We start from the raw sequence: 23,993 nt of genomic DNA on the forward strand, positions 1-23,993 counted from the left end.
TTTTTTAAGCACCGCAAACGAGATACACTGGAAAAAAAATACATTGGATCTATAGTCCAGACTCTTGAAAACATTGACAAGAAAAAATACTCTCGATTCAATCGGATTTTTGCTTGAATCAAAACGAAATCCGCTTAAATTAAGAGGCTTGGTTCTTGATTTAAGCAAAAATCCAGAGTATTTTTTCTTGTCAATGTTTTCAAGAGTCTGGACTGCAGATCCAATGTGTTTTTTTTTCCAGTGTACGTGGTTACGGACTTACCCCGTCGATTTGTTTTAAACATAATGGATGAACCGTTAGCGGAGCTGCTTTTGAGACACCGCAACCAAAAAATGGTCTTTCTGCACCCAGCGTTTCAACAGTGGCGAGGCGTGAATGACCGATTATCGATATTTCTCCATTTGAAGCTGTGGTAAACGATCGATTATAAAAGTGTTCGCTGCGAACACCCTGCTTATCTATCCTTTTCCATAGGTTTTAATGGTAGATCAATCGATGTATCGCAAAACACGCCACGCCACTGCGCTCTAATTCTTCTGAACCGCGCAACTACGTGATTGCGATGAAATTGAGAATTCGCACGTGTCCGAAATTTGACGATTTTTTTTAAGTCATAAATGGAAAGTACTGAGTGAACTGAGCAAGAGAATAATGTCGGTTTCAAAATTGAACAATCGTTAGAGGAGTTACGACAGACCGACCTAAATGTATCCAAATGTGAAATTCTGCCTTTAAATTAACGCCTTGGAGGACAAGGTGCATGAGTGCAGCTTTTGCTATTTCGAGAAATACGTATACGTGTTTAAAGTTTCGTCTTTACACGGATTCGTATGGCGGACAGAAAGTTCAAACTGCCTTTTTGATGTTTAAAAATTGGAATTTGGGGTCGAATTTTTCACAGAATATGCACTAAGATTGGTTGTACTTGAAATCATTAATACCTCATTTTTTTAAAAAGGTACATTTTATGCGCCTTATCCTCTATGCCTCTCAAATGAACTTTTGAACTTGAAAATAATAGAGGATCTGCGACCTGATTATTGAAACGATGTCGGCCTGATAAGACAAGACATAGTCCTACATTATACATCGATAGCCAAGGAACAAATCCATCACAGCCCGGGCATTGGGAATTGGAAAAACTAAAAACGTCAGCTTTGGTATTTTATACTTTAGAATGCTGCAAAGTTGCTGACTCATTTTCGCAAAGATTTTCAGTTAGGAAATATTGTTCCTCAGCCATCGATATCCTTCCATATTGCATTTCGATTTCTTTTAGGACTATTTTAATCTCTCAATAACTGGCCCGCAAGAAACGCAGCAATCGGAGGTACGCAATTCTCGACTTGAGCACTTTATACGCATTTTGGTGGTTTCATCGTTAAAGTACCCCTTCCAAAAGGTCGTATTCGATAGTGGTTCAATGTATTGCTTGGTTCAAAACAATAGGTCATAACCTCAAAGGTCAGAATTTAAGTAGGAAAAGCTGTTAATGAGCAAAGTCCGAACAATTTCGCTTTTTATTTCCATTTTATACTCATAAGAATCAAAAATCCATCACAAGAAACCCGTTCCCTCATACTCAATTGACTTTTGAGGCTATGTTTACATGTTGAACCAATCGATCTCGATACAATCTCACCTGTTAGATGTATCGAATACGACCCATTGAAAGAAAGGAACCAAACCTACACCTGCGAGCGTCAGATATTAAATTGCCAATCAAACGCGCCTTATTCTATCCGCTGCTCCCATTGGCCTGCTCTCAGGCGACCTTGCACGATTAGTAGATCAAGTGAAAGTAAATTTCCGCGATGGGGACCCGATTACGCTCCGACGGAGTCGTTACCATGGCAACGTCACAAACACTCGACAGTGAGTGTTATTTAAACTTAGCGAGCGGATTCCGGGCTGCATTAAATTAAGTGCTGCAGGTAAATATTTGCTTGTCTAGCTGTTAACAGGTCGGATTTCGAATCCCGGGCTTGAGTAGCTTGCACGCATTGGATGTTCCGCTCTAATCAGATCTCCGTTAGATCGAAACTGATTAGAGGGATGAAAAAATAGCGGTAGTGCTTACTAGTCTACGTGACGTATGACGTTGGGATGATTCGGAGATCGATGTGTTAGTGTGGCATCGTTCAGCTCTGTGGTTTCGGATGAGGGGCTTGGAGGACAAGATGCATACATTCAGCTTTTGCTATTTTAAGAAATACGTGTTTGAAGTTTCAAAATTCCTGGGGCCTTATGGCGGACAGAAAGGTCAAACTGACTTTTTGATGCGTAAAACTTGGAATTTGGGAGCGAATTTTTCACAGAATATGCATTGAGGCTAGTTTTACTTGAAATCATTAATGTCTCAATTTTTTCAAAAACTGAATTTCCGCGCCTTGTCCTTATAGCCTTTTAAATTTCGTTTTCGCAGACTTTGCAAACTCTAACTTGTCCTTACAAAACCTCAGAACGTGTTTATTATGTTTCGTCGTTTTCCCGCAAGAAATACCGTAAATAGATTTTATTTAGACCAGAGAACTGTTGAGAATTTTTGACTGAAATTGTTTTGATTCTTTCTCTGGTTATGCGCAAAAATCGGTAGAATTTTGGACAAATTTTGCACGGTCATATTCCTTTAAAAATTTGAATGGTTTGAGTCAATTTTGTAATCTTGAAGTGATTTTAGGTTATTTCATCTGCAATACGACGATTTGAAGGAGTCGCAGTCAGATGCGACTTAATTGAAATGCAACATTTCAATCTATACTTGAAATGCAACATTTCAATCTATACTTGAAATGTATTCGTTTGATCAAGAATGGTTGCATTTTTACAATTTTGCTGTAAGTTTTCTTGGTAGTTTGGAAAATGTTCCCCAAAATATTTTTCCGTAAAAAATGCACCCATTAATGAATATACAGGTACATTTTCAGGTATAACGGTAAAATGATAAAATGCAATCGATCCCCTGCTCAGATTCGCTTTCTTTCGTTTGATAAGGCTAAAAGTGAAAGGTTTCTATTTTTTAGATAAAAAAAATATCCCTCACGAATGTACCCCTGATAAAATAAATTCAATCAGGAACTGATTTTAAAGAAGAAGATATTTTCTCTCAATGAAAGATTTCTTTGTTTTTGTTTCAAATAAAAGTTGAGGACTGTCGATTGGTCGCGGGAGACAGAAATGGCCCCTCTTTGCACGCGGGTGATTCCCCAACAAAATGAAGAAGCAGTGATGGAAAACGAGGCCAACTCAGATTCAGATGCTGAAAGTTTATCATCAGACGATGATTCCTTCTATGAAATCCCTGATCAAGTCAACCTTCATCAGCAGTTCTATGCTAACGATGATAGTCTTATCCAGCTCTTGGTAAAATCATTATCATGCCTATACTTTAACTCTAAAAATTGGTTGTATCAATGTTATTAACATGGGTTTTCTATCACTAACATACTTCTTTCATTCAAAAGTAAGTCTATGGACGTAAATTTTTCATCCCAGAGAGATTTTCATACCTGAGACGCTCCTCAAGTTTCGTTCAAAAGTACCTGCTTATATAAAAAATAGAATTCAATTACAAATAAAATTAAAAGTAAATAAATACAAAAACTTTATCAACGTTCCCATAAACACGGAAATTTACTTCCTGGTGCAGTAATTATTCATTGTGAGCATACCAACGGTAGAACTGCACAAATACTTATCTCAAGCACAGGTACAGATGAGGCCTCTTTTTTCCTTTAAAAAAACAGTTTTAAAATTGATTCACGCAACTATCAGAGAATATTCTTAATAAAGCAAAAGAAATTCACGCAAAGCGTCGTGATAACTGTGAGCAGACATCGTTTAATCGCTTACTGGCACCAGAGGCACGGGCAGAAGACCAAGGAGCCTTGATGCAACTATTCGTGTTCTTTGGATGTGCGTGTTGCATACGCAATAATTGAAGGCGTTTTCGAATCCCTCACTTGCAGCAGCGCAGTGTTCCACAAGCTTACTGCCGTGCTAAGGAAGAACGCCGTAAGAACATTCGGGAGTTGCCAAATTTCCCTCGATAAAACATGTATTTTTGACAACATTCATGCATATTTTTCCTTGACATTTTCATATAATTTAAATTGAATTGCGCACAAAATTGTCCGAAATTTTTGGGAAATGATATTCGGAATATTCCCAGTAAATTCGGTTTTTATCGGAGGAAACTTGGCAACGTCCGAAGGCTCATACGGCGTTCTTCTTCAGCACCGGCAGCTTGGGTCATTTCGATTTGAAAAGAGGCACAAGCCCGAGAGATTTTATTAACCATGATTTAATCATGTTTTTTTCAGTCAATTTTACGAAGTCAGAGAGGATTATTAACCATGATTTAATTTTACTTCCAGAAACGAGTATAACTTTATTAGTTTTTTTTCTGCTCAAATAGCAACGGACAACCGGTAAAGAGGAACTGAGCGAGATCACGGAGCTGAAATTGCGGGCCATGTCTGAGGAGATAAGTCTTTCGCGAATCAACGGCCTCGTGCCTAACTTGACCACACTCAACCTCGACGGCAGTAGCTTGACCTCTTTGCGGTGAGCGATGTTCCCATTTTTCAAGTAAAATTGTTTCATTTATTGTGTTGATTTGTATAAGAAACCGGTAAACACTGCGTGGAACGGCAACGCTGCATCTTCAATTCCTTCTATTTTATGATAATTTTTTTTTTTTTTTATTTTTTTTTTTAATTACATTTTAAGGTATCCCAAGCGAAAGAGTGGGATCTGTTTCTAATTGGCTCTGTCATCTAGTGGAGAGTAATATTGTATTTTTTGCACGCGTATAAGTGAATCTTGACGCCTAAATACAAACTATACTATTCCTACTTCACGGATGCCCTAATTGCATAAGCATAAAATTGAAGGCGTTTATGTCGCCCTCTCATTCACAACTAGTGACGGTTCTCAAAAGTTTTCTCTAATTTACCTTGTTTACAACATTGCCCCTATGGTCTAAGGGTCATACAAAATTCTTGTAAAATTAAGGATGCCGTTATTTGTTGAGCTTTGACTGAAATCCACTTCTTTTTCGATAGAGAACTTGGCTGCAGTTTGAATAAGCTGAAGGTCCTACGGGTATGCTACTGTGGAATCAGTTCATTGGACGGTATCCTGGGCTTTACTTCCTTGAAAGAGCTTTACGTTTCATACAACCACATTCAGAACATCGGGATGTGCACTTCCTTACCGCATCTAGAAATCCTGGATTTAAGGAGGTTTGACATCATATTAATAGTTAAAATATCATACCCTGGGGAAAAAAAACACATCGGATCTAGAGTCAAGACTCTTGAAAACATTGACAAGAAAAAATACTCTTGATTCAATCGGATTTTTGCTTGAATCAAAGCGAAATCCGCTTAAATTAAGAGGCTTGGTTCTTGATTTAAGCTAGATTCTGATTGAATCAAGAGTACTTTTTCTTGTAGATGTTTTTAAGAGTCTGGACTCTAGATCCAATGTGTTTTTTCCCCAATTTATTGCTGTGACCTTTCATAGAGAGACTACTAAGTATTTTAAAGGTTGCTCCACGTCCAAAATACACTAGATTTCTTGCTCCGTTGGCGTAAGGGCAATTCTTGCATGAGCCTCTAAAAGCATGAACTCATATTTAAAACAAGGCTCGTGTGGAGATTTAAATACTGCATTGCAAAGGAAAAACGCCGCATGAACCTTAAGACGTTGCCATATTTCCTTTAATAACCAACGAATTTACTGGGAAAATTCTGAATATTTTTCTTCCAATTTTTCAGACAATTTTGTTCCCACTTTAATGTACAATATCGGAAAATTTTGAGGCAACATGCGCATAATTTTCTTCAAAAACACATGTTTTATTCGGGGAAATTTGGAAACACTCGAATGTCCATACGGTGTTCTTCCTTAAGCGTTTAGCCCACTTTCAAACTGGCACCAATTCTTCACCAATCCAACAAATTTGGGTAGTAGAATCATTTTGGGGGATAACCCCTGACACTTTTTTTCCCGTGTGTAGTAAACAAGCAACAATTCCACGTTGAAATACGATTTATTTTAACAAACATCAGTCTAATGACAAGAAATGGCGATTTGACTGCCGTAACAATTTTATGCGGGGAAATTTGGCAACTCTCGAATGTCCGTACGGTGTTTTTCCTTAGGCGTCCAGCCCACTTTCAAACTGGAGCTCTCAAACTATGTCACCAATTCTTCACCAATCCAACAAATTTTGGTAGTAGAATCATTTTGGGGGATAACCCCTGACACTTTTTTTTCCGTGTGTAGTAAACAAGCAACAATTCCACGTTGAAATACGATTTATTTTAACCAACATTAGTAGGAAATGAGAGGAGATGGCGATTTGACTACCGCAACAAATAACTTCCATCATTTTCCCACCATTCCGGCGCGTTTGAAATCCCTTCGAGTCTTTGGGCTTGTTCAAAGCAGGCTAGTCCAGGATTTCGGCTCTAAAAATACAGAATAAATTACTACTTGATCTACTCGCCTGGTACTTTCAGAATATTAAATGAAAAACACAAGGTTTACTGACCAATTTTAGGACATGCCCTGATATAGATATCCCAATAGGTATCTTATTGTAAAGTGAGATATTTTTTTTGGAGCTACGATCACTTATCCTATCTTTGTTTTCTCAGAAACAACATATGCGCAATTGGGAGCGTGGAATTCCTGAGCACTTGTCCAAAGCTGCGAAATCTCACGCTAGCGGAGAATCAACTCACTTCCACGTCAAACTACAGGAATCAAATCTTGGGGATGATCCCGCAGTTGAGAGTTCTCGATGGCATTCCTTGCGGTGCGTATAAAAAATAAATAAAATATAAATAAAATAAATAAATAATAAAGTCTTGACTCGGGAATAAACTGACAGTGATGGTTCTTGAAAGTTACACTAGTAGTACTAGTAAACACTAAATTACAGGTTTTCGGCATGCGAAAGCTTGTTACCCAACATCAAACAAATTGAGGTTTGGTGGACAAGGGCATAATGCATTAGGAAAAATTGAGATATTAATTATTTCAAATAAACTAGTCCCGATGAATATTCTGAGAAAAATTTGTTCCCGATTCCAATTTTTAGCTCTAAAAGTCAGTGTGAACTTCTTTCCAACTAAGGATCATGCAATTTCGAAACTTTAACATGTATTAGTCGAAATTGCAAAACTGCACTTATCGCCTTGTCTCCAAGTCCCTGTAACTTCTGCAATTTATCACCTTAACGTCAAACACGTATTATGGATGCTTGCCTTAGATATCTCCAATCAAAGATCTATACTCACCTACAATCAACAGAAATACAAATCCACTTACATGCGATGAACCCAATGTCGCTACCAAAATTCTGAAACTCTCGCCTCTCTTAATTTAAAAATCTAAATTTCGTATATACACCCATTTTCAAAATTCTCTGTAAAGACGTTAATAGCCTGTGATGCTGAATGTCTTAAAATATATTAACTAACTAACGCAATTAGAAGTGGGAGGAAAAAAAATGAAATCATTGTCAGTATGTAAATGAATATAACGCCGGTGAAACTACCCGACGGGTACCTCGTTTGCGGTGTTTAAGATTATCCGATTCCATTATATTATTTTGAGGAGAATAAATCAATATATCATTTTCATTCCTTGAAAATTTCACAGAGCTTTCTTTGCGCGGAGATGAATAATCACGGAAGTTTCCAAGAATTGACGCTGAGTGATTTCCAATTATAAAATAAAGTATGACAGGGAGTCTGCGAAGTCGCAAATCGATGAACTTGGTCTGGTGCTTTCACCGTCAGTACCACATGTGAAGAATAAAAGCACTCAGACTTAAGTCTTGTTCCAATCGGAGTGACAATAACCAGAAACTTGGAAAAGAGCGCGTGAAACGATGCACTGCGCTGCTGTGAACGTGAGGATTTCGAAAACGCCTTCAATTTTTGTGCGTATGCAACACGCACATCCACAAAACACGAATAGTTGTATCTTGTGTCCAGGCAGGCGCTCATATACCTTTGATCCTCGTACTCCCGATTTCAATGCGATTATCTCATCTGTCTAACTGAAAGAAAAAGATTCGAATGTTGCCAAATTTCTCACAATAAAATACTTCATTCTTAAGAAAATTGTGAATAATTTCCCTTGAGATTTCCGAATAATTTGGATCAAATTGCAAAATAAAAATTCGATGAAAAGTTGAAGGAGATTGTTCAATTGAAATTTTCATAAAATGCATTGAAGTTAGCGTATCTGTTCCAACTAGGACCTTCAAAGTGTCCTCAAGTACCTGTCTTTCGGCACCAAAAATCTTTTTTTTTTTGGACTAACTTCTCTACCTACTTTGCAGTTTTTCGTGTGTCTTGATTATTTTCATTTTTTCGAGTTGGTGTGTTTTCTTTCTCGCTGATTGAAATAACCTTGGAAAAAGAAGAAGAAAAAAGAAGAAATGAAAAAAAACCTTTGTTTTTTATTTTATGTTTTACATTTTGAATAAATATTTTATCTTATCTTATTTTCAGGAGCACACGGGATTAGGTGCAATGAGTTGAACCCGAGTGATTCTGAAACAACCTCCGAGTCAAGCATATCTGAACATGAACCGACACCGCCGGAGAGTTTGCTTCTTTCTTTTACGCAGTCAGCCAACTCAACGTCTGATTCACAGCCTTTGCCAACTATTCCAGGTGCGTATACCCGCCAATAAACAGTACTGTCATGTTAAGGAAAAACGCCGCATGGGCCCTCAGACATCGCCTAAATTCCTGTAATAGAATACAAATTTTCAAGGGAACTGATAGATATTTTTCTCCCAATTTTCAGAGAATTTCACATGCAATTTGGTTTAAAATATTTGAAAATATCAAGGAAAAATACCCATAACTTTCCTTAAAAACTACTGCGTTATCAATGGGAATTTGGCAACTTCGAAAGGCTCATACGGCGTTTTTCAACTTTCACAATTTTAACTATCAGAATTCGTTAAAAACATGATTTTCCGTTATATCAGGTGAAATGTGCGAGTTTGTTTCACTTTACAAAATGAATAAAACGTTCGCGACCTAAATTGGACATTTTTAGTAAAATTTCCCAAATACCAACGGCCCGTAGTTATTTGATTGGATGCAAGGTGAGCTCTTTTTAGCCAACTTAACTAATAGTCGTCCCATCAAATACCTGCGGCCCGCTGGTATTTGAGGAAAAAGTTTCTGGCCTTGGCCATTTGTACCGCGTTTGGTAAAAAGGAACCAAAGCCACATCAGCTATTGCCAAATTTAACTGGGTAATTTAATTTTTTACAAGAAAGCGTTTGTGCAAATTCCTTGGAATATTGAAAGGAATTTGCCTCGTACTGTGCAAAAAATTCACTGAAATTTGCACAAACATCCGCACATCCGTTTTCATATATGAAAACTTAAAGTGCCCGATTGCATTCGGTAATAGTTGATGTGGTTTTTCCTTTTTACTTGGCGCGGTCCATTTGATGGTTCGATTTGATAGTGTGACAGTGACTCATATATTGGCGCATCATAATACACGGAAAAAATCAATTGCTGATTTAACAATTAAATTGTTAAAAAATACATCCGACATGTTTCAAATGTACATTTTACAATAAAGGAAAGCTAATGTGACCACGGTGGGTTTAATTAGCATATTTTATTGGAAAATCTACATTGAAACATGTCGAACACTTTTTTTTAATCTATAAAATTTTGAAATCAGCAATTTCATTTTTGCCCATGCATCTTCAACTCATTTATCAAAATGTCCAATACTTAGTACTGCGGTGCTTAGGAAGAACGCCGTATGAACATTCGAGAGTTGCCAAATTTCCCTTTGTAAAACATGTATTTTTGAGAACATTCATACACATTTTTCCTTAACATTTTCAGATATTTTAGACAAGGCCGGATTTAGAGGGTGGCCACATGGGCCGCGGCTCATGGAGGCAAATATTGCACATTTTTGAAATGCAGGTGTAAAAAAAATCGGATTTAGAAAAAAAATTACAAACGAGAAAAGGCGACGAAATCTCTCATATCCTGAGAGTAGAGTAATTTCTAATTTTGTCGTCTTTCGGTGATACAAGAGACAACACCTTTGATTAGTCGAGTTAAGAGAGAAACCAAACACGCATAATTTGACCTTGAGCGGAGCGGCGCAGAGAGCAATGATGACGAGGACTGATAGTGAGATGAAAAGGAGAAGCCCTCAGCGCGGCGCGCGGCGGTCGGCATGAAACGCATAGCGCCTACAAGACTGCATGAATACTTCACGCATTGCGTCGAACACAGTGCGGTCAGCGGGCCGTCAGCGTGATACGCATAGCGCCTACAAGACTGCATGAATACTTCACGCATTGCCTCAAACACGCAGTGCGTTCAGTAGCCGTCAGCGTGAAACGCATAGCGCCTACAATACTGCATAAATACTTCACGCATTGCGTCAAACACAGTGCGTTCAGTAGCGGTCAGCGTGAAACGCATATAGTGCATACAAGACTGTAGAAATACTTCACGCGCGCGGCGGCGGAAGTTGATTATCCATGGCAGCGTTACGAATTCGTAACAACGTGTTTTTGGGGTTTTTAAAAACTGAATCTTTTCCCTGCGCCATGAGTTTGCAACATTTCATTAGTTTTTTCTTTTTTTGAAAAATTGATTCCCTTAACTTTAACATTTTGAAAAAAATTTGGTACTCTACTTTTTTTTATGCAAGCTACAAAATAAATTAGTGACCCCTGGAATCTAAGATCCAAAATTAATTCATGCCATGGAGGGTTAAAATTATTAAACCACATTTATGCCTGTTCTTTCATAATTTTTTCGTTAATATCTTATAAATGGAAGGCTTTGTCCACACAGAGATAAGTTTACGGAACTTAACTTTCGCGCAAAGCTCCGTGAACTTTTGCTAGTGGTGTTGACAGGGCTTTCGCAAAAAAATGTGTTCAACACAAGTAAACATGTCTTATGCACCCTTCCCCCTCTAGCACGTTCACTTCATGGTTTTAATTGATGTTTCAAAACGAATGAGAAGGGGGCGGCAAAACGCAGGCGGCCCATGGGTGGCAAGCAGGTAAATCCGGCCCTGATTAATTATTTAATTAAATTACGTACGTATTCAATTAAATTGCGTACAAAATTGTCTGAAAATTTTGGAAAATCATATTCACAAATTTTCCGAGTAAATGGTTTTTATCGGATGAAACTTAGCAACGTCTGAAGGCTCATACGGCGTTTTTCTTTGTATGCTCACCTAACTGCTCCAAAAAATGTGTTAATGAACCAATTTTGCGGTGTTGCAGACACGGAGACTCGAAACTCGCATGCAAGCTCACTGACATCGGGCGCCGTCTTGTGTGGTAGTATCGCCAAATCGTTGCGGAGCAAACGGTTGGGGAGAGAAGGCGGTGCTGGTCTCAGAATTCTAAGTCCTGTCCATACTCCCGGCTTCGGACCAGTGGTCAAGATGGAAAAATCGGACGCCATGCAAGCCTCTAAGACGTGGAGGAGGGAGGCGGCTAAATTGAGACACGAAACCTCGTAAAGTTCGCTCATTAACGCGGTCTCTGTGGATTTTCTGCCCGGTCAAGTTTCGTGATTATTGCCAGATTGTGCTAGAAATTCAGCACATCTCCTCGTCTAACCACGGTTGTCACAGAATTTGAAAAATGAAATTCCCTGACATTTCCCTGATTTGCCGACACACTTTGGTCAAATTTCCTATCAATTGAAGATATGCCAGATGGTTAAAAACAGATGGTAACCAGAAGAATTATTTAGGCAACATTTGTTTCGAGACGTCAAACCCGTTCTAGAAGGCAGATAAGAGTGACTGGATGATTTTCCCCTCACAATTTCATTCTTTTCCTTGACATTCTAGGTTTTTCCTGACTTTTTAAAATTCCTACACATTTCTCGGTTTTCCCTGACTGTGGCAACCCTGTTTAACTGAACGTAAAAAATCCAGGGTTTTTCACGCAATCTGGCAACTTCGAGTTCCGTGGGATACAAAACGACGGCGAAACTGCAAAAAGGCGTATCTCGATTGCGATGTTTCAAAGTCTCCATCACTATTTTCATTTTTTCAAAACAGCATGATGGTTGGAAATTTTTCACTGAATACCTACTCCTCGCACAGAAAGAAAAATCATGTTTTTCTTCTTTTCTCTTTGTCCTATATTGTCTTACACCAAAAACAATTTGTCCTCCTCCCGAAAGACAAATTGTCATCGTTTTCGTTCGAAATTCCGTCCGATCCATCAAAATTGTTCACTGAAAATTTTGCTTTTAAACGTCAACAGTACAAGAGAATAATTTATAGTAAATAAGGAGCAAAATGGAAATAATAGTTGAAACAGAATACAAAATCGACATAAAAATGATCCGAATAATAGGCGCATACTATAATCCTTCTAAAACTAATATATGTATAAATTGAATTGTATATTTATATTTTAAAATTGCCTAGTCCCCGACGTAAATAGCCTAGATGCTGATCGTCGTTAAATAAAATTAACTAACTAACTAACTAACTAAATAAAGATACTGAACACTAATAATTTTTAAAAAAAACTGTCGAGAGTAATATTCCAGGAGGGAAGTCGTGATAGGTTCCTTCATGGGCACATTGCAAATTGAGTATAGAGTTCACTGGAATTAAGTTAAGGTGTGAGAGAAACAAGCAAAAGGATCCTCAGTTAGTATCGCATCATGTGATACATTTCAAAATAACGCCTGTAGGCAACTATTCCGGCTCAATGGATGTACGTGTTGCATATGCACGAAAGTGAAGGCGTTTCGACTCTTCGTGCACTCGCCGCTTCAGAGCTGCGTGGCTATGGTGGGCACTACATGGATTCTTCGTTCATACGACATGGACATATCTTTAGGACGCTTAGTTGCTCTACAAACTATCTCGTCACATCGTAATATCGAAGTACTACAACACACACATCCGCCAATCCACCTTTCCGCAGGGTTGCAGGGGTGAAATGAAAAACATGAAACACTGAAAATTTCCGTGAAATATTTCATGAAATTCCACGAAGTTGTGAAATATATCAAACATATTTTCAGGAGCTGGGTATGCAACACGCACTAGAGAAGCAAAGACCAGTCGTCTTTCATTTAATTTTGCATTTTGTTTCGAAGAATATTTTGTTTTACCTATTTTTCATATTTTTCTGAAATTTTATGAAATATTTCACATGGAATTTCAATATTTTATTTTTCATGAAAAACAGCAACCCTGCCTATCTGTGCCTGAGAGATGTCTTTGTATAGTATAAACGAAGAATTGAAGGCGTTCTGTCTTCTTGGATCCTCACAGTACAGCCCGCGGGTGAAGCATGGTGAGGCGGTAAGCTTTTGAAAGTTTTCGAAACTTCAGCGAATCCACGTTTTTCCAAACGGACTCGTGGAGCTTTAGAAATAAAAAAAATCGACTCTCTAGAAAACTGAAGTCATTTTCCATTTTAGCATTTCTCGTTAAAATCATTACACATTAATCAATATTTTAAAAGACCAGAACGAGGTAATAGTTCGTTTTAGCCAGTCCGGTCAAGTACTCCTCACTTCCATTCTGTGCTACTACACTTTTGATCATAATAGTTTTATAAATTAAAAAAATACAGTGGAGACAATCACCACAAAATTGACAAATGATGCAAATTAAGGCGTTTTTTCAGTCTGCAGAAGAATTGAAGGCTGCTAGGAAGTAATCATTTATTTTACATTGTAGCAATGAATGAAAACTCTTTAAGGAAAAAAAAACCTCTACACCTCAGGGATGGAGTTAATATTTCGATAGCCTGGTTTCACTAACATAGGTTCTGACTGATTAGAACTTGGGTATTGGTTGACTTTAATAATGGAATAATTAAAGGAAAATTTCAAGTTTTAAAAATTAGTTTTTTATTGGGTTTCTGTTTATAATACTTAACAGTGGACATAGACAGCATTATAAATAGAAAAAATTTAAAAAAGGAAAAATAGAGAAACCACTTGGAAATTACAAAAATGTGTCCAAGCAGAGATGGATTTAATCTGGCTGTGAGTATCATGACTTTATAATAATTACACTCAAATTTTTGCCACACAATTTTTAGAATTCTTTTGTGGAGCAATCTGGGACAGCAAAAATTCCGATGGAAAGGCAACGCTTGTCAAATTTAGAAACGATACCAAACAAATTTCACACAGGAAAAAATAACAACTGAAATCAAACTTGCCATTGCTGATCGAGATATTATAGAAATTTGGTTTGGAATCATTGCTCATTGCATTGACTTGATCTCCTATTGATGCTAAAATTAATCATCTTCTTGCATCAGAATTTATTTTCAGTAGAAATCTGCATTGAGTTTGTAAATATCTGAGTTTCTTATTTTTAAATTCAATGCTTTCATACTATTAACTAATCGACTAGAAGAGGATTGAACTGATTATTTTCCAATGAGCTCAAATGCTATTTTCACTAATTATATAAAAGCAAACAAAATTACATCTCTCAATCGTGAGAAGTGTTTGCTGTTTAAAAAATACTTTTTTTCTTGAGTTTTGCAAGTTGTAAAAGTGGCCATCATTAAATTCGAAAAATGACAAGTTCAATTTTAAGGTGAAGGAGCTCACTTATTAATTGTATGCTTAAGCTAAATTTGAAATCGTCCATTGTATAGGTCCTTTTAAAACTTGCTCGGAACATATCACCTCCACAGAGTTGTAAGGTACCTAACTCATATTGTTGGAAAAGTGGCGTTTTGGAAATTTCTAACAACGGTTCGATTAGTTAGGAAAATTTGGTAGCAATGATAGCCCTATCTTACACCAGTTATCAGATACAAATTTCAAAAGTTGCGATTTACATTGGAATCAACAGGGCCAATGCACGATTTTTCCCTAATATCTGGAAATGACGAAAATGCAGTTAGGTGCCTTTTGCCTCTATGGTACTGGTATAATTCTGTAAAGCGTACTATGCAAAAATAAAGCGTCTACATAATTTTTATAATTTTTTGGAGAAATTATTACAATAACGAATCACTGGAATTTGTATAGATATTTTGCCCTTGCAAGAGATGCTTGAATAATATGTTGAACAATGTATTTTGAAAGAAATCAATTGGGTCATGTTGTAATAGGAACCAGTTGGATTGAGAAGAGGGTATTGCAAGGTATCCAAAGTAAAATGATCAGCAAGGTAATTAACTGACCAAATTTGAATAAGAGCGATTGATGAGGAATTTGTATGTATGCAGTTGTCGCTTTTAAAGCAGACTAGGGTACTCTGCAACACCTAACAGCCAATGGAATCTGTCAGTGTGGAGATTTTCCAGGAACTGGTGTCTCTTTCTCTCTTTTAAGATGTCACCTGTCCATCTTTCATCTGAACGCCCTCTGTGGCGTCTACTTACTGGGACCTGCTCCAAAACCTCTTTTATACGAATTTGTACTGAGTGAAATATGAAGGTCAAATCCTTCGGAGGACTAAGTTTAAAAATGAGTCCATGCTGGGCAATTCACAGCCACTAGATTCTTATAAGCTGTACTTCCTACCACAAGTTATATAATGACACATTGAATCGTAATTAAAAGGAACTTTGACATGCATTAGATGCTAACATTTTCTTCAATATCTGGTGTAGAAAATATTTATCTTTTCCTCGGATTCAAAGAATTTTCTGGAAATTTCTCCTGGTACTTCACACGATATTTCACATAGTGCATACAACATTACATTATATTAGAGCTGTAATATAATGACTTTTTTACGAAAATAGATACACAAGAAATTTCCATGGATACATTCTTTGAAGAATTCGTTACAAAATTAACACATTCATACTGAGTACCTACTTACAATTATCTAATTCTAAAAACATGTCGCCATGGTAAAGAGAGTCCAGTTGTGAGAGCATTCTGGAGACCAACTTTCTATAAGAAAACTACAAACCAACAAATCAAGCGCAGCTTAACGTTTCTACTCATTTGTAAGAGCAAGCTAAAATTTTCCTCTTCCTGGGGAACATTGCCGGCTAAGGCAGAATCAAGTTGACATTTTAAAGTATTTTGATAGCAAACACCAACATGTTGTGAAAATACTAATCTCTCTTTAGGCTTGGTAAAAAAACTGATCAAATCATATCTGAGTTGTTGGGTGAGTACATTTTTTTCTCTGTAGAGAGTTTTCAGAAACATTTTCCCCTCAAAAGTACGCAAAAATCTTGCACACAGATTGGTGTGTTCATCGTGACTTTTAAGCCATTTTCCATAAAAAATAACTTTCCTTTCCGCTCTGAAAAAAATTTACAGAATATCCAATACAGAGTCTCTCCACTGGAGATGAGGGTTATCAATAACCAAAGTGCAAGACCTCGCATCTCCACTGCAATGTTTCAGAATTTCTGCTCCTATTTTATTTTTAAAAAGAGAAACAAGTCATTTTCATAGCTTAAAATTTACACAAAATATTCTGCTAACCGTGAAAAAAATTAAGGAGGTTTTCAATAAATTACCTTCACTAGTTTCCCCCGAAAAAAACTTAAGCATGAAAAGAAGTCTGTTATGTCGCAGACAGAGATACAAGGTTTCGCAATTCGGCCATCAATACGCTTTGTTTGTTTGATCATATCTGCCCTTGAACTGACTTCAGCTCTTAACAGCCCTTACTTCGAACATTCATAGCCATTAAATGATTAATTTAAAATCTTAAATTAAGATACAAGAAACATAAATGTCTTACTTATTTTGCTAGACCAAATTTCTTTGCACAATTGCATTGAAATTATTAGTAAAATACAACGAATCTCATACAGATACTTGGAAAATGAACTGGTGCAAACCATGGAGAGAACAAAATGACATACATTATTAAACTCAAAAATAATATCCGAAATTTTCTTAAAGTCTTATAGAATTTTTAAAGATTGGCAAGACATCTCATTTACTCTGATTACCACGATTAATGGTCCACTAGGCAAAGTCTGAAAAATGACACATATTCCCTCTTTAAAATTTTACAAAAAAAAAAAAAAAAAAATTCACATGATGGGAAGTCTGATTATCAATTCTCAAACAAGATATTCACAGGCATTATAAACACAGATCAAATGACAGTTGAATTACGCAAATTACTTCATTTGTATTTTTACCATATAACCAATGTCGATTGTGTCTGACTTCTTGATATGCAATTTGGTTTTCTCCTGAAATTTTGCATGGTGTTCTGATTCATACCTTATCTAGCAGCCCATTCAAATAGTATTTGCTGCTGCAAAAGCTATTTACAATTCTTCTTTCTTTTTTTCCTCTTCCATTTTTAAAGAGACAGGTTTTTTTTTACTACCAACATGGTCTCCCCTTTTCCAGAATCAGCAGTGTATGTCAGCGATCGTGAAAACTTTTCAATAAAAAGTAGTTCATGAAGAATGATGGTAAGTAATGCAAGAAGACTCTCCTTTATTGATTAAAAATTCGGATTAAAAAACTTCCTGCTTGGTGCAAAAATTAATTCTTCCAAAATTTACAATAAAAGCTAATTGTTTGAAACGGCAATTTATTTCATCTTGTCTCTTGATTTGATTGTTTCGCTGCAAGACTGCAACAAACCCTTTCCAGAGAAGGAACAGGCTTAGTAAATAATTTTAAAACCTGCAAAACTGCAAAATTTACTTTGTACCTAGAATTTAAGGGGCAGCCCTTGAGAAGTAGCCATTGTGACTGACCATGGACACACTGTTTAATTAGATATCACAGACACAATTTATACAGCAGAGTCAAATAAACCAATTAATTTCCAATTCACAAAAATGCCAAAATTTTAAAAAGGGGATTTTCGATTGGTCCTTCAAAACCAATTATTATTGGAAATAATCGTGTAAGATTAGAGATTGCCTTTGGATAGAGTGTCATTTGGGGGGAGGGGCATCAAAAACTGATTTTCCTTGAATCCTAAATACATCAACTCTGTGATTTGGAGCATAATTGGTTAAAATCATAGGTCTGCTGATGCTTTGAAAGCATTCTTATTTCATCTTAAATATAGCTAATGACATTAAAAATAACTTAAAAATAGTCTTTATAACAAAATAGGAAGAAATTCACAAATTATGAATCACTTAAAACAGAGTTAATTTAATTGATCAGAAGAGTTTGAATGATTTTCAAGATTTGTTCTCTTGGAGACTCTTGTTGGAAAGCAAATTGAACTTTATCAAGTTCTCCCATTTTGAAAATCCTGAGTTCCGTCCCCAGTTTGAAGCAGAACATACACTAATCTCTGCTTATTAAAGATGAAAACATGTTTTTGGCACAGCATAAGCACTGATATAGTTTGAAGAAATTTGATGAAAATTGAATCACTTTTCACAAAATTTGAAAGTTTTACATATTTTGAAGAATACTGAAGCAATTTGACAGGAATTTTGAAGGAAATTCATTGATTATGATACAAATTGAGTCAAAATTCAAGAAAATCGATAACATCTATTGAAGTTAAATCAAGTTTATCTGCTTTAAAAACATTCATTAACCTAGAAGACCCTTGAAAAGATTCAGTCCGTCAACCAGATCTACCATTTACGAAGAGAAAAATTGATGGAAATCTCCATTAATGTGAGAACCTATCATTGCTCAGCAATTTAACAACAGCAAGTCTAAAAAAGGTTTGGAGAATGGATGGATATGCACTTTATAATGGAACTCATTGGTGAGCTGATACGTTTGGACATTAAATAAATGACATGCCGAAAAAAAGAAAAAAAAGTGTTCAACTGATAAAGAACCGCAGAGGAGCTCTTTATACAAGGATACTTAATTTGCAAATAATCTCTCAGGATACTTGTAGGTATATCATGAAAACTAGTTAGGAAACAACAGTCAATGATTAAAATTTTTTCCAAGTATGGTTGCTAGCACATTCTTTGACAATTGAGGGCCTTTTCACGGCGAGTAATAGCACAATCAAATGGGATGGACGGATAGAGGGTTGCTTTAATTTTCAAATTTTATATATTTATAAACTTAGGCTACACAAATGCTCAATACCCATTTTAATGATCACACTATCGGTTGAACCTTTCAATGGACTTGAATTCAATAAGACGACCTTTCAAAAAGTATGAAAGGAGCCTCAGACATTCCATTTAATTTTAAAAAGGATACTAAAATTAGACAGTGCTAGGAGTGGCCACAGTTTGTCATTTTTAAGAATGGATTTGACAAGTTTCAGCGTGTGTGAAGAAGAAACGGGGATCACAAACAGATATACAAAATTTCTTTCCGATTAAAAAATCTGTTTTGAAAGAAAGAATCTACATGCGTAAATGAATCAGTTGTTCTCAAAAGGGAACATTCTTTGATGAGTCCTCATTGGCATGTCCTTTTATGCAAGCCAAGGTTCATGTAAAAATGGACTTGTTCCGTGTTGAAAACAACTGATTCAAATAGTTTTATACATCAGGAGCTCTACAGATGCCAAGGTATCTGCTGGCTTGTGGAAAGAAATTTATGTGTCTTTGAAAATCATCAATTTACAGGGGAAAATAACCAATTTCTACTGCAGGTATTAAAACAAACCTGAAAGTTTACTGTTTTCCCGTTTGTAGATACTTATGACTTGGTAAAATCTTTGTTCTATAAGTAATGAAAACTTATTTAGAAAAGATAGGCTGAACAATAGAAAAAAAAATTCTAGTCTTTAACATAAAATACATGGCAAATTCATGTTTCCCCCTCCATTCTTCCCTTTAAATCACGCTCGTTTTGGTTAAGAATCATTCTGCATTAAAATGAGCTCACTCATCAGTTAAAAATGTACCATGAACAATGTTACTTTTAAGATAAATTAAGATTATTCTCTGTAGATAATCCTGGGAAAAATTTAAAACTAGAGATCTGTAAAAAAAAGAGGGCTTCAAATTTTCGAGCAAAAAGTGGGAGATCTCCGGAAGAAGGGCATACATACAGTCTAAATTTACAGTTTTGAAAAAAATGTATGGAAAATTTCTATGGCTGGAAATATAGGTAAAAAATATTTGCTTTTGAGTAACTATACTTTGTACTTCAAATGAAAACGTTTTACTTATTAACAGCCATGTACAAACAAATGGAAAGCAATTATTAGAGCTTTGCAATGCGCCTTCTTCCAAAAGACTTCCTACATTTGAATTGACTGGAGATTTAATACTCTCTTTCAAATTTAAGTCAAAACTTTCTGGTGAGTGACTAATTTAATTGAGCCCAAGTTAAATAAAGTAATCACAGTGCTTACATATTCAGTTCTATTTGCAGGATGTGTGTGAAACACTAACTAAGGCAGTCATGATGATAAAAAGGTTTTTGAAGCTCCACTTCAGCGCATAAATCGCATGTATTCCTTGACTTTGTTCTTGAACGCTTCCCTATCTTTTTGATACAGTTCAGCTGCTTCTATATTCAATGGGTCTTCAAAATTTAGGAGCTCCTGAAAATTGAGAAGAATTCAAGTCAGAAAAAGGGCAGACGAACAAAAGGCAAAGGGAAGTGAAAAGTTTAGGATTGCCACAGAATTTAAAAAATGAATTTCCCTGACACAGTTCAGGAAGATTCCCTGAAAATTGAAGATACACCAAATGGTTAAAATGACATTATTGGAGATATTTTCCAGGCTTTGTTGTTGGAGACGTCAAACCCATTCTAGAAAGCATATAAAGATAAGATGTTAATTTTTCTCAGACATTTTTGTCATTTTCCCTGACATTTCCAGGTTTTCCTGGTATTCCCTGACTGAGAAAACCATGGACATTTATTCCTTAACAAAAGGAAAATTTCTCTTGAACACTAAAGATTTTCATAATTATAAAACTTCACTTACTGTAAATAGGAGGTTAAGTCCCCAGACAACATCTTTTAATTTTCTTGTGGGTGCCCAGCCCATTCCGTCAATTGAATTTTGCCTGAGGATACTAAGACAAATCGAGCCTTCTTCGCTAATATTAGGGTGCCATACTTTTGTCAAACACTTAACTGTTGGAGGCTGCAAACAAAAGAGACAAAATTTATACAACACTGAAAACAAAATAGTAAAGACGGAATGTAAAAGATAATTTTATGTGTTCGGATAAATACAAAATGTTACACCAAAAAATAGAACTAGAAAATTATCTGAACTTTGATTGAGGGTAATCGGCAAGAAAAACAGTTGTCATGATAAAAGCTGATGATAAAGCAAGGCTTTGAAACAATTAAGAAGCTTGGAGGGCAAGATGCGTAAGTACAATTTTTGAAAAAATTGAGATATTAAGTAATGACTCCAAGTAAAACTAGTCTTAGTGCATGTTCCAGAAACAATTCGCTCCCCGAATTTCAATTTTTAAGCATAAAAAAGTCAGTTTGAAATTCCTTTCTGCCATCAGGATCCGTATAATTTTGAAACTTCAAACACATATTTCTCGAAATAGCAAAAACTGCACTTCTGCACCTTGTCCTCCAAGCCCCTCAATTGGCCTAAAATTAAGTGAGTGAACTAAGAGTTGTAAAAATTCGACAACTGGATTTAACCTTATTGACAAAAAGATTCATTACGATTTCTTCATTGTTTATGTTGTTACTCTTTGGATGGCTGTAACTTTGTTACTTGTTTTTTATTTTTTTATCTGTGCTCTCTCACCAAGTTGTCAGCTTATTTGAGAGACCACCTTTTACTATGTTATTGTTTCTGTTCTACCAAGCATAAGATTTTTTTTTTAAAAAAATTCTATGGAAATGTAAAACTTATCACATATGCAGATAGATTCAGGCCTCAAATGTGTTCTTTGCAGCTACCTTTTTTAGATCCAAAAGGGGATATTAAAACCCCAATTTGGTACACAGTAATACTGATGACTTGGAGACATTTATTTTGCCAAGTTTTTTGATTTAGCAGAGAATATTAATTGAAGGACACTGAGAAATAGGCTTGGCAATCAAATATGATTTTGTTGATCTATTTTCAAAATTTATTTCAGTATTGATCTGTGTTTAAATTACTTAGTGGTTTTAATTGTCTATTCTTACTTGAGTAAGAGGAGACCTGATCGCTAATCATTCAACTTACCTCCATGTTGTATGCTTCTGAAATATACACATGAAAAATGAAATGGCCCCCTTGCCAGAAACCCTCGTCAGGGCTGATGGTTAGCTTGAATTCGTGCAGATGGTTAGGATTCTCAAACTTGACTCTACATGTTGACGGGAGCATCTGCTCCATTTCTTGCACCTCTTTGACCAAGAGTTTATCGCGTATTGAGATGCGGTTGGTACTGCGATCGATCGTACCATCATTGGAATCAACCCCGGCATCTCTCCTTAAACGTCTAGTCAACGTGATCATATTTTCTGGAATAAGAAGAGAGATTTGATTACGTCGAAGTAACAAAAGAATAGGACACTATGACATAGATGATATAGAATCCGATACAAATCAGAATGGGTTCTTTTTTCGCCATGAGTAAGTATACGATAGAGCGAACTCATCGTATGTTGAGGCGAAAGTCAAGTATTGTAGGTATAGGTCACCACTCATCAGTGATGCCATCTGACTGCAGGTAATACCTATTGAGTGGTGCTAATTCGGAGGTAATCAGTGATTGACATTTGTGTAAACATAATGTGTAAACATAGTTGTGTTGTCCGAATCACTATTCTAATGTTTGTCTCATCGTTAAGTGAGTCAAACTGTGTAACAAACATGAGGTTTATCCTAGATTTGCATCATGCGTAAGAGGAGACGATAAAACTCCATGGCTAAAGAAGCAGATTTTACCGATAAAACTTCAAACCTGCACTAATTTGCTCCCGTTTCAAGTATGAGCCTGATAAAATGGCTTTGTTCCCACTAACAGTGTTGCTTCGACGGTCACATTGAAGCACATTGACCAGAGAATTTGGAGAATGAATTCAAATGCTGATCTATTGCTTCATGGTTAATAGAGCTGGCAATTGCTCCTTGAAGTTTTGCTTTGATGCACAGCGTCTAAGCTTCGGTTGATAACGGACTCGTCGAACAAATTAGTCACAACAAAGAGAAAAGTTAATCAACAATTGATAGTCGGTAAAAATGAAAACATATAATTTACCTGGAGAAGTGGTATAACTTAACTAATATTGGCCTTTGACTAGAACAGAGGAATGGAGAGCTGGAATAACACTTCACTGAGGACACATAAAATGACGATTTTTTCATGCCTCAGAGAACACACTGAAGGACTGTGCATTCGTATATTCTAAGCCTATTTCTACTTGTAAAAAAATGTAAAATCTAGAACTGAAGGCGTGATGATAATGAGAAAAGTCCAGGAAGGAAGAGAACGACGACACATTGACACAATAAAAATATAAATAAATTAAAATTTTATGCTATTTCGTAAAGCAGGAGTGCCCAAGGTGCTTGGGCGAAATTTCTTACAACAGCATTCATAAATTCAATTTTTAGACTCCATTTGCGAGGAAAATTACATATACTTACATTTTAGACATCAAAAGGAATAAAATGAATTTTTGTCATAAATAAGAATGTTAGTAAAACTTCAGAACAATTTTAGATTTTTATTTTTATTCACTGAAGTACAATGTTTGGAATTGCAAAATTGCCAACATGTTTTTTGTAAACAAAGAATTTGAAGGTTATGTTCTACATAGTGATTGGACTGTTCCGATTCAGAGGCCTCTACTCTGCCCACCAATGTTATGCAGCTTTATTCCTTACATTAACGGAAGTAATTCTTTCACAGATTTTGAACTTTCATAATTCCATTCAAGTCCGAACTTCATGATTAGCCCTTTATTGCATAGCGTTGCATGAAAGCAACAAATGTTTTTCAGCTTCATTTTTATGCTGGAGTATTAAATTGAATCAAAGCAAGAAATGATTTTTGGGAAAAGTCTAATCTCCTAACTTAAATATAAACTACAAAAATCGATTCCAACTGACTCTATTGTCGAAAAAATACGGT

At 36.1% G+C, this 23,993-nt stretch overlaps 3 protein-coding genes across 3 annotated transcripts in view; 2 read left to right on the plus strand and 1 right to left on the minus strand.

The window, feature by feature from the left end:
- Positions 1–23,993, plus strand: part of LOC140225857 (major facilitator superfamily domain-containing protein 6-like) — a 105,046-nt gene that overhangs the window by 73,778 nt on the left and 7,275 nt on the right. The window lies entirely within an intron of this gene.
- Positions 3,150–13,778, plus strand: LOC140225861 (leucine-rich repeat-containing protein 56-like). The gene is made up of 6 exons (XM_072305836.1): positions 3,150–3,364; positions 4,419–4,567; positions 5,068–5,247; positions 6,670–6,830; positions 8,539–8,703; positions 11,328–13,778. Exons 1-6 carry the CDS (start codon positions 3,179–3,181, stop codon positions 11,567–11,569), a joined length of 1,083 nt encoding a protein of 360 aa, XP_072161937.1. The 5' UTR covers positions 3,150–3,178; the 3' UTR covers positions 11,570–13,778.
- Positions 13,915–23,393, minus strand: LOC109044712 (NEDD8-conjugating enzyme UBE2F). The gene is made up of 4 exons (XM_019062548.2): positions 23,118–23,393; positions 22,097–22,377; positions 20,876–21,037; positions 13,915–20,485 (listed from the first exon to the last, which is right to left on the minus strand). The coding sequence occupies exons 2-4, from the start codon at positions 22,370–22,372 to the stop codon at positions 20,375–20,377; spliced, it is 549 nt and encodes a 182-aa protein (XP_018918093.1). The 5' UTR covers positions 22,373–22,377; positions 23,118–23,393; the 3' UTR covers positions 13,915–20,374.

This window comes from Bemisia tabaci, unplaced genomic scaffold, assembly GCF_918797505.1.
Source record: "Bemisia tabaci unplaced genomic scaffold, PGI_BMITA_v3".
NCBI classification, from domain to species: Eukaryota; Metazoa; Arthropoda; class Insecta; order Hemiptera; family Aleyrodidae; genus Bemisia; species Bemisia tabaci.

Excerpts from the sequence above, each read along its gene's own strand:
- LOC140225861 (XM_072305836.1), top strand. The coding sequence starts at position 3,179 with ATGGCCCCTCTTTGCACGCGGGTGATTCCCCAACAAAATGAAGAAGCA. Across the intron at positions 4,568-5,067 it reads AGTAGCTTGACCTCTTTGCG|AGAACTTGGCTGCAGTTTGA; the intron begins GTGAGCGATGTT and ends CTTTTTCGATAG. Across the intron at positions 8,704-11,327 it reads GCCTTTGCCAACTATTCCAG|ACACGGAGACTCGAAACTCG; the intron begins GTGCGTATACCC and ends GCGGTGTTGCAG.
- LOC109044712 (XM_019062548.2), bottom strand. The coding sequence starts at position 22,372 with ATGATCACGTTGACTAGACGTTTAAGGAGAGATGCCGGGGTTGATTCC. Across the intron at positions 21,038-22,096 it reads CAGAAGCATACAACATGGAG|CCTCCAACAGTTAAGTGTTT; the intron begins GTAAGTTGAATG and ends TTTTGTTTGCAG. Across the intron at positions 20,486-20,875 it reads GACTTAACCTCCTATTTACA|GAGCTCCTAAATTTTGAAGA; the intron begins GTAAGTGAAGTT and ends CTCAATTTTCAG.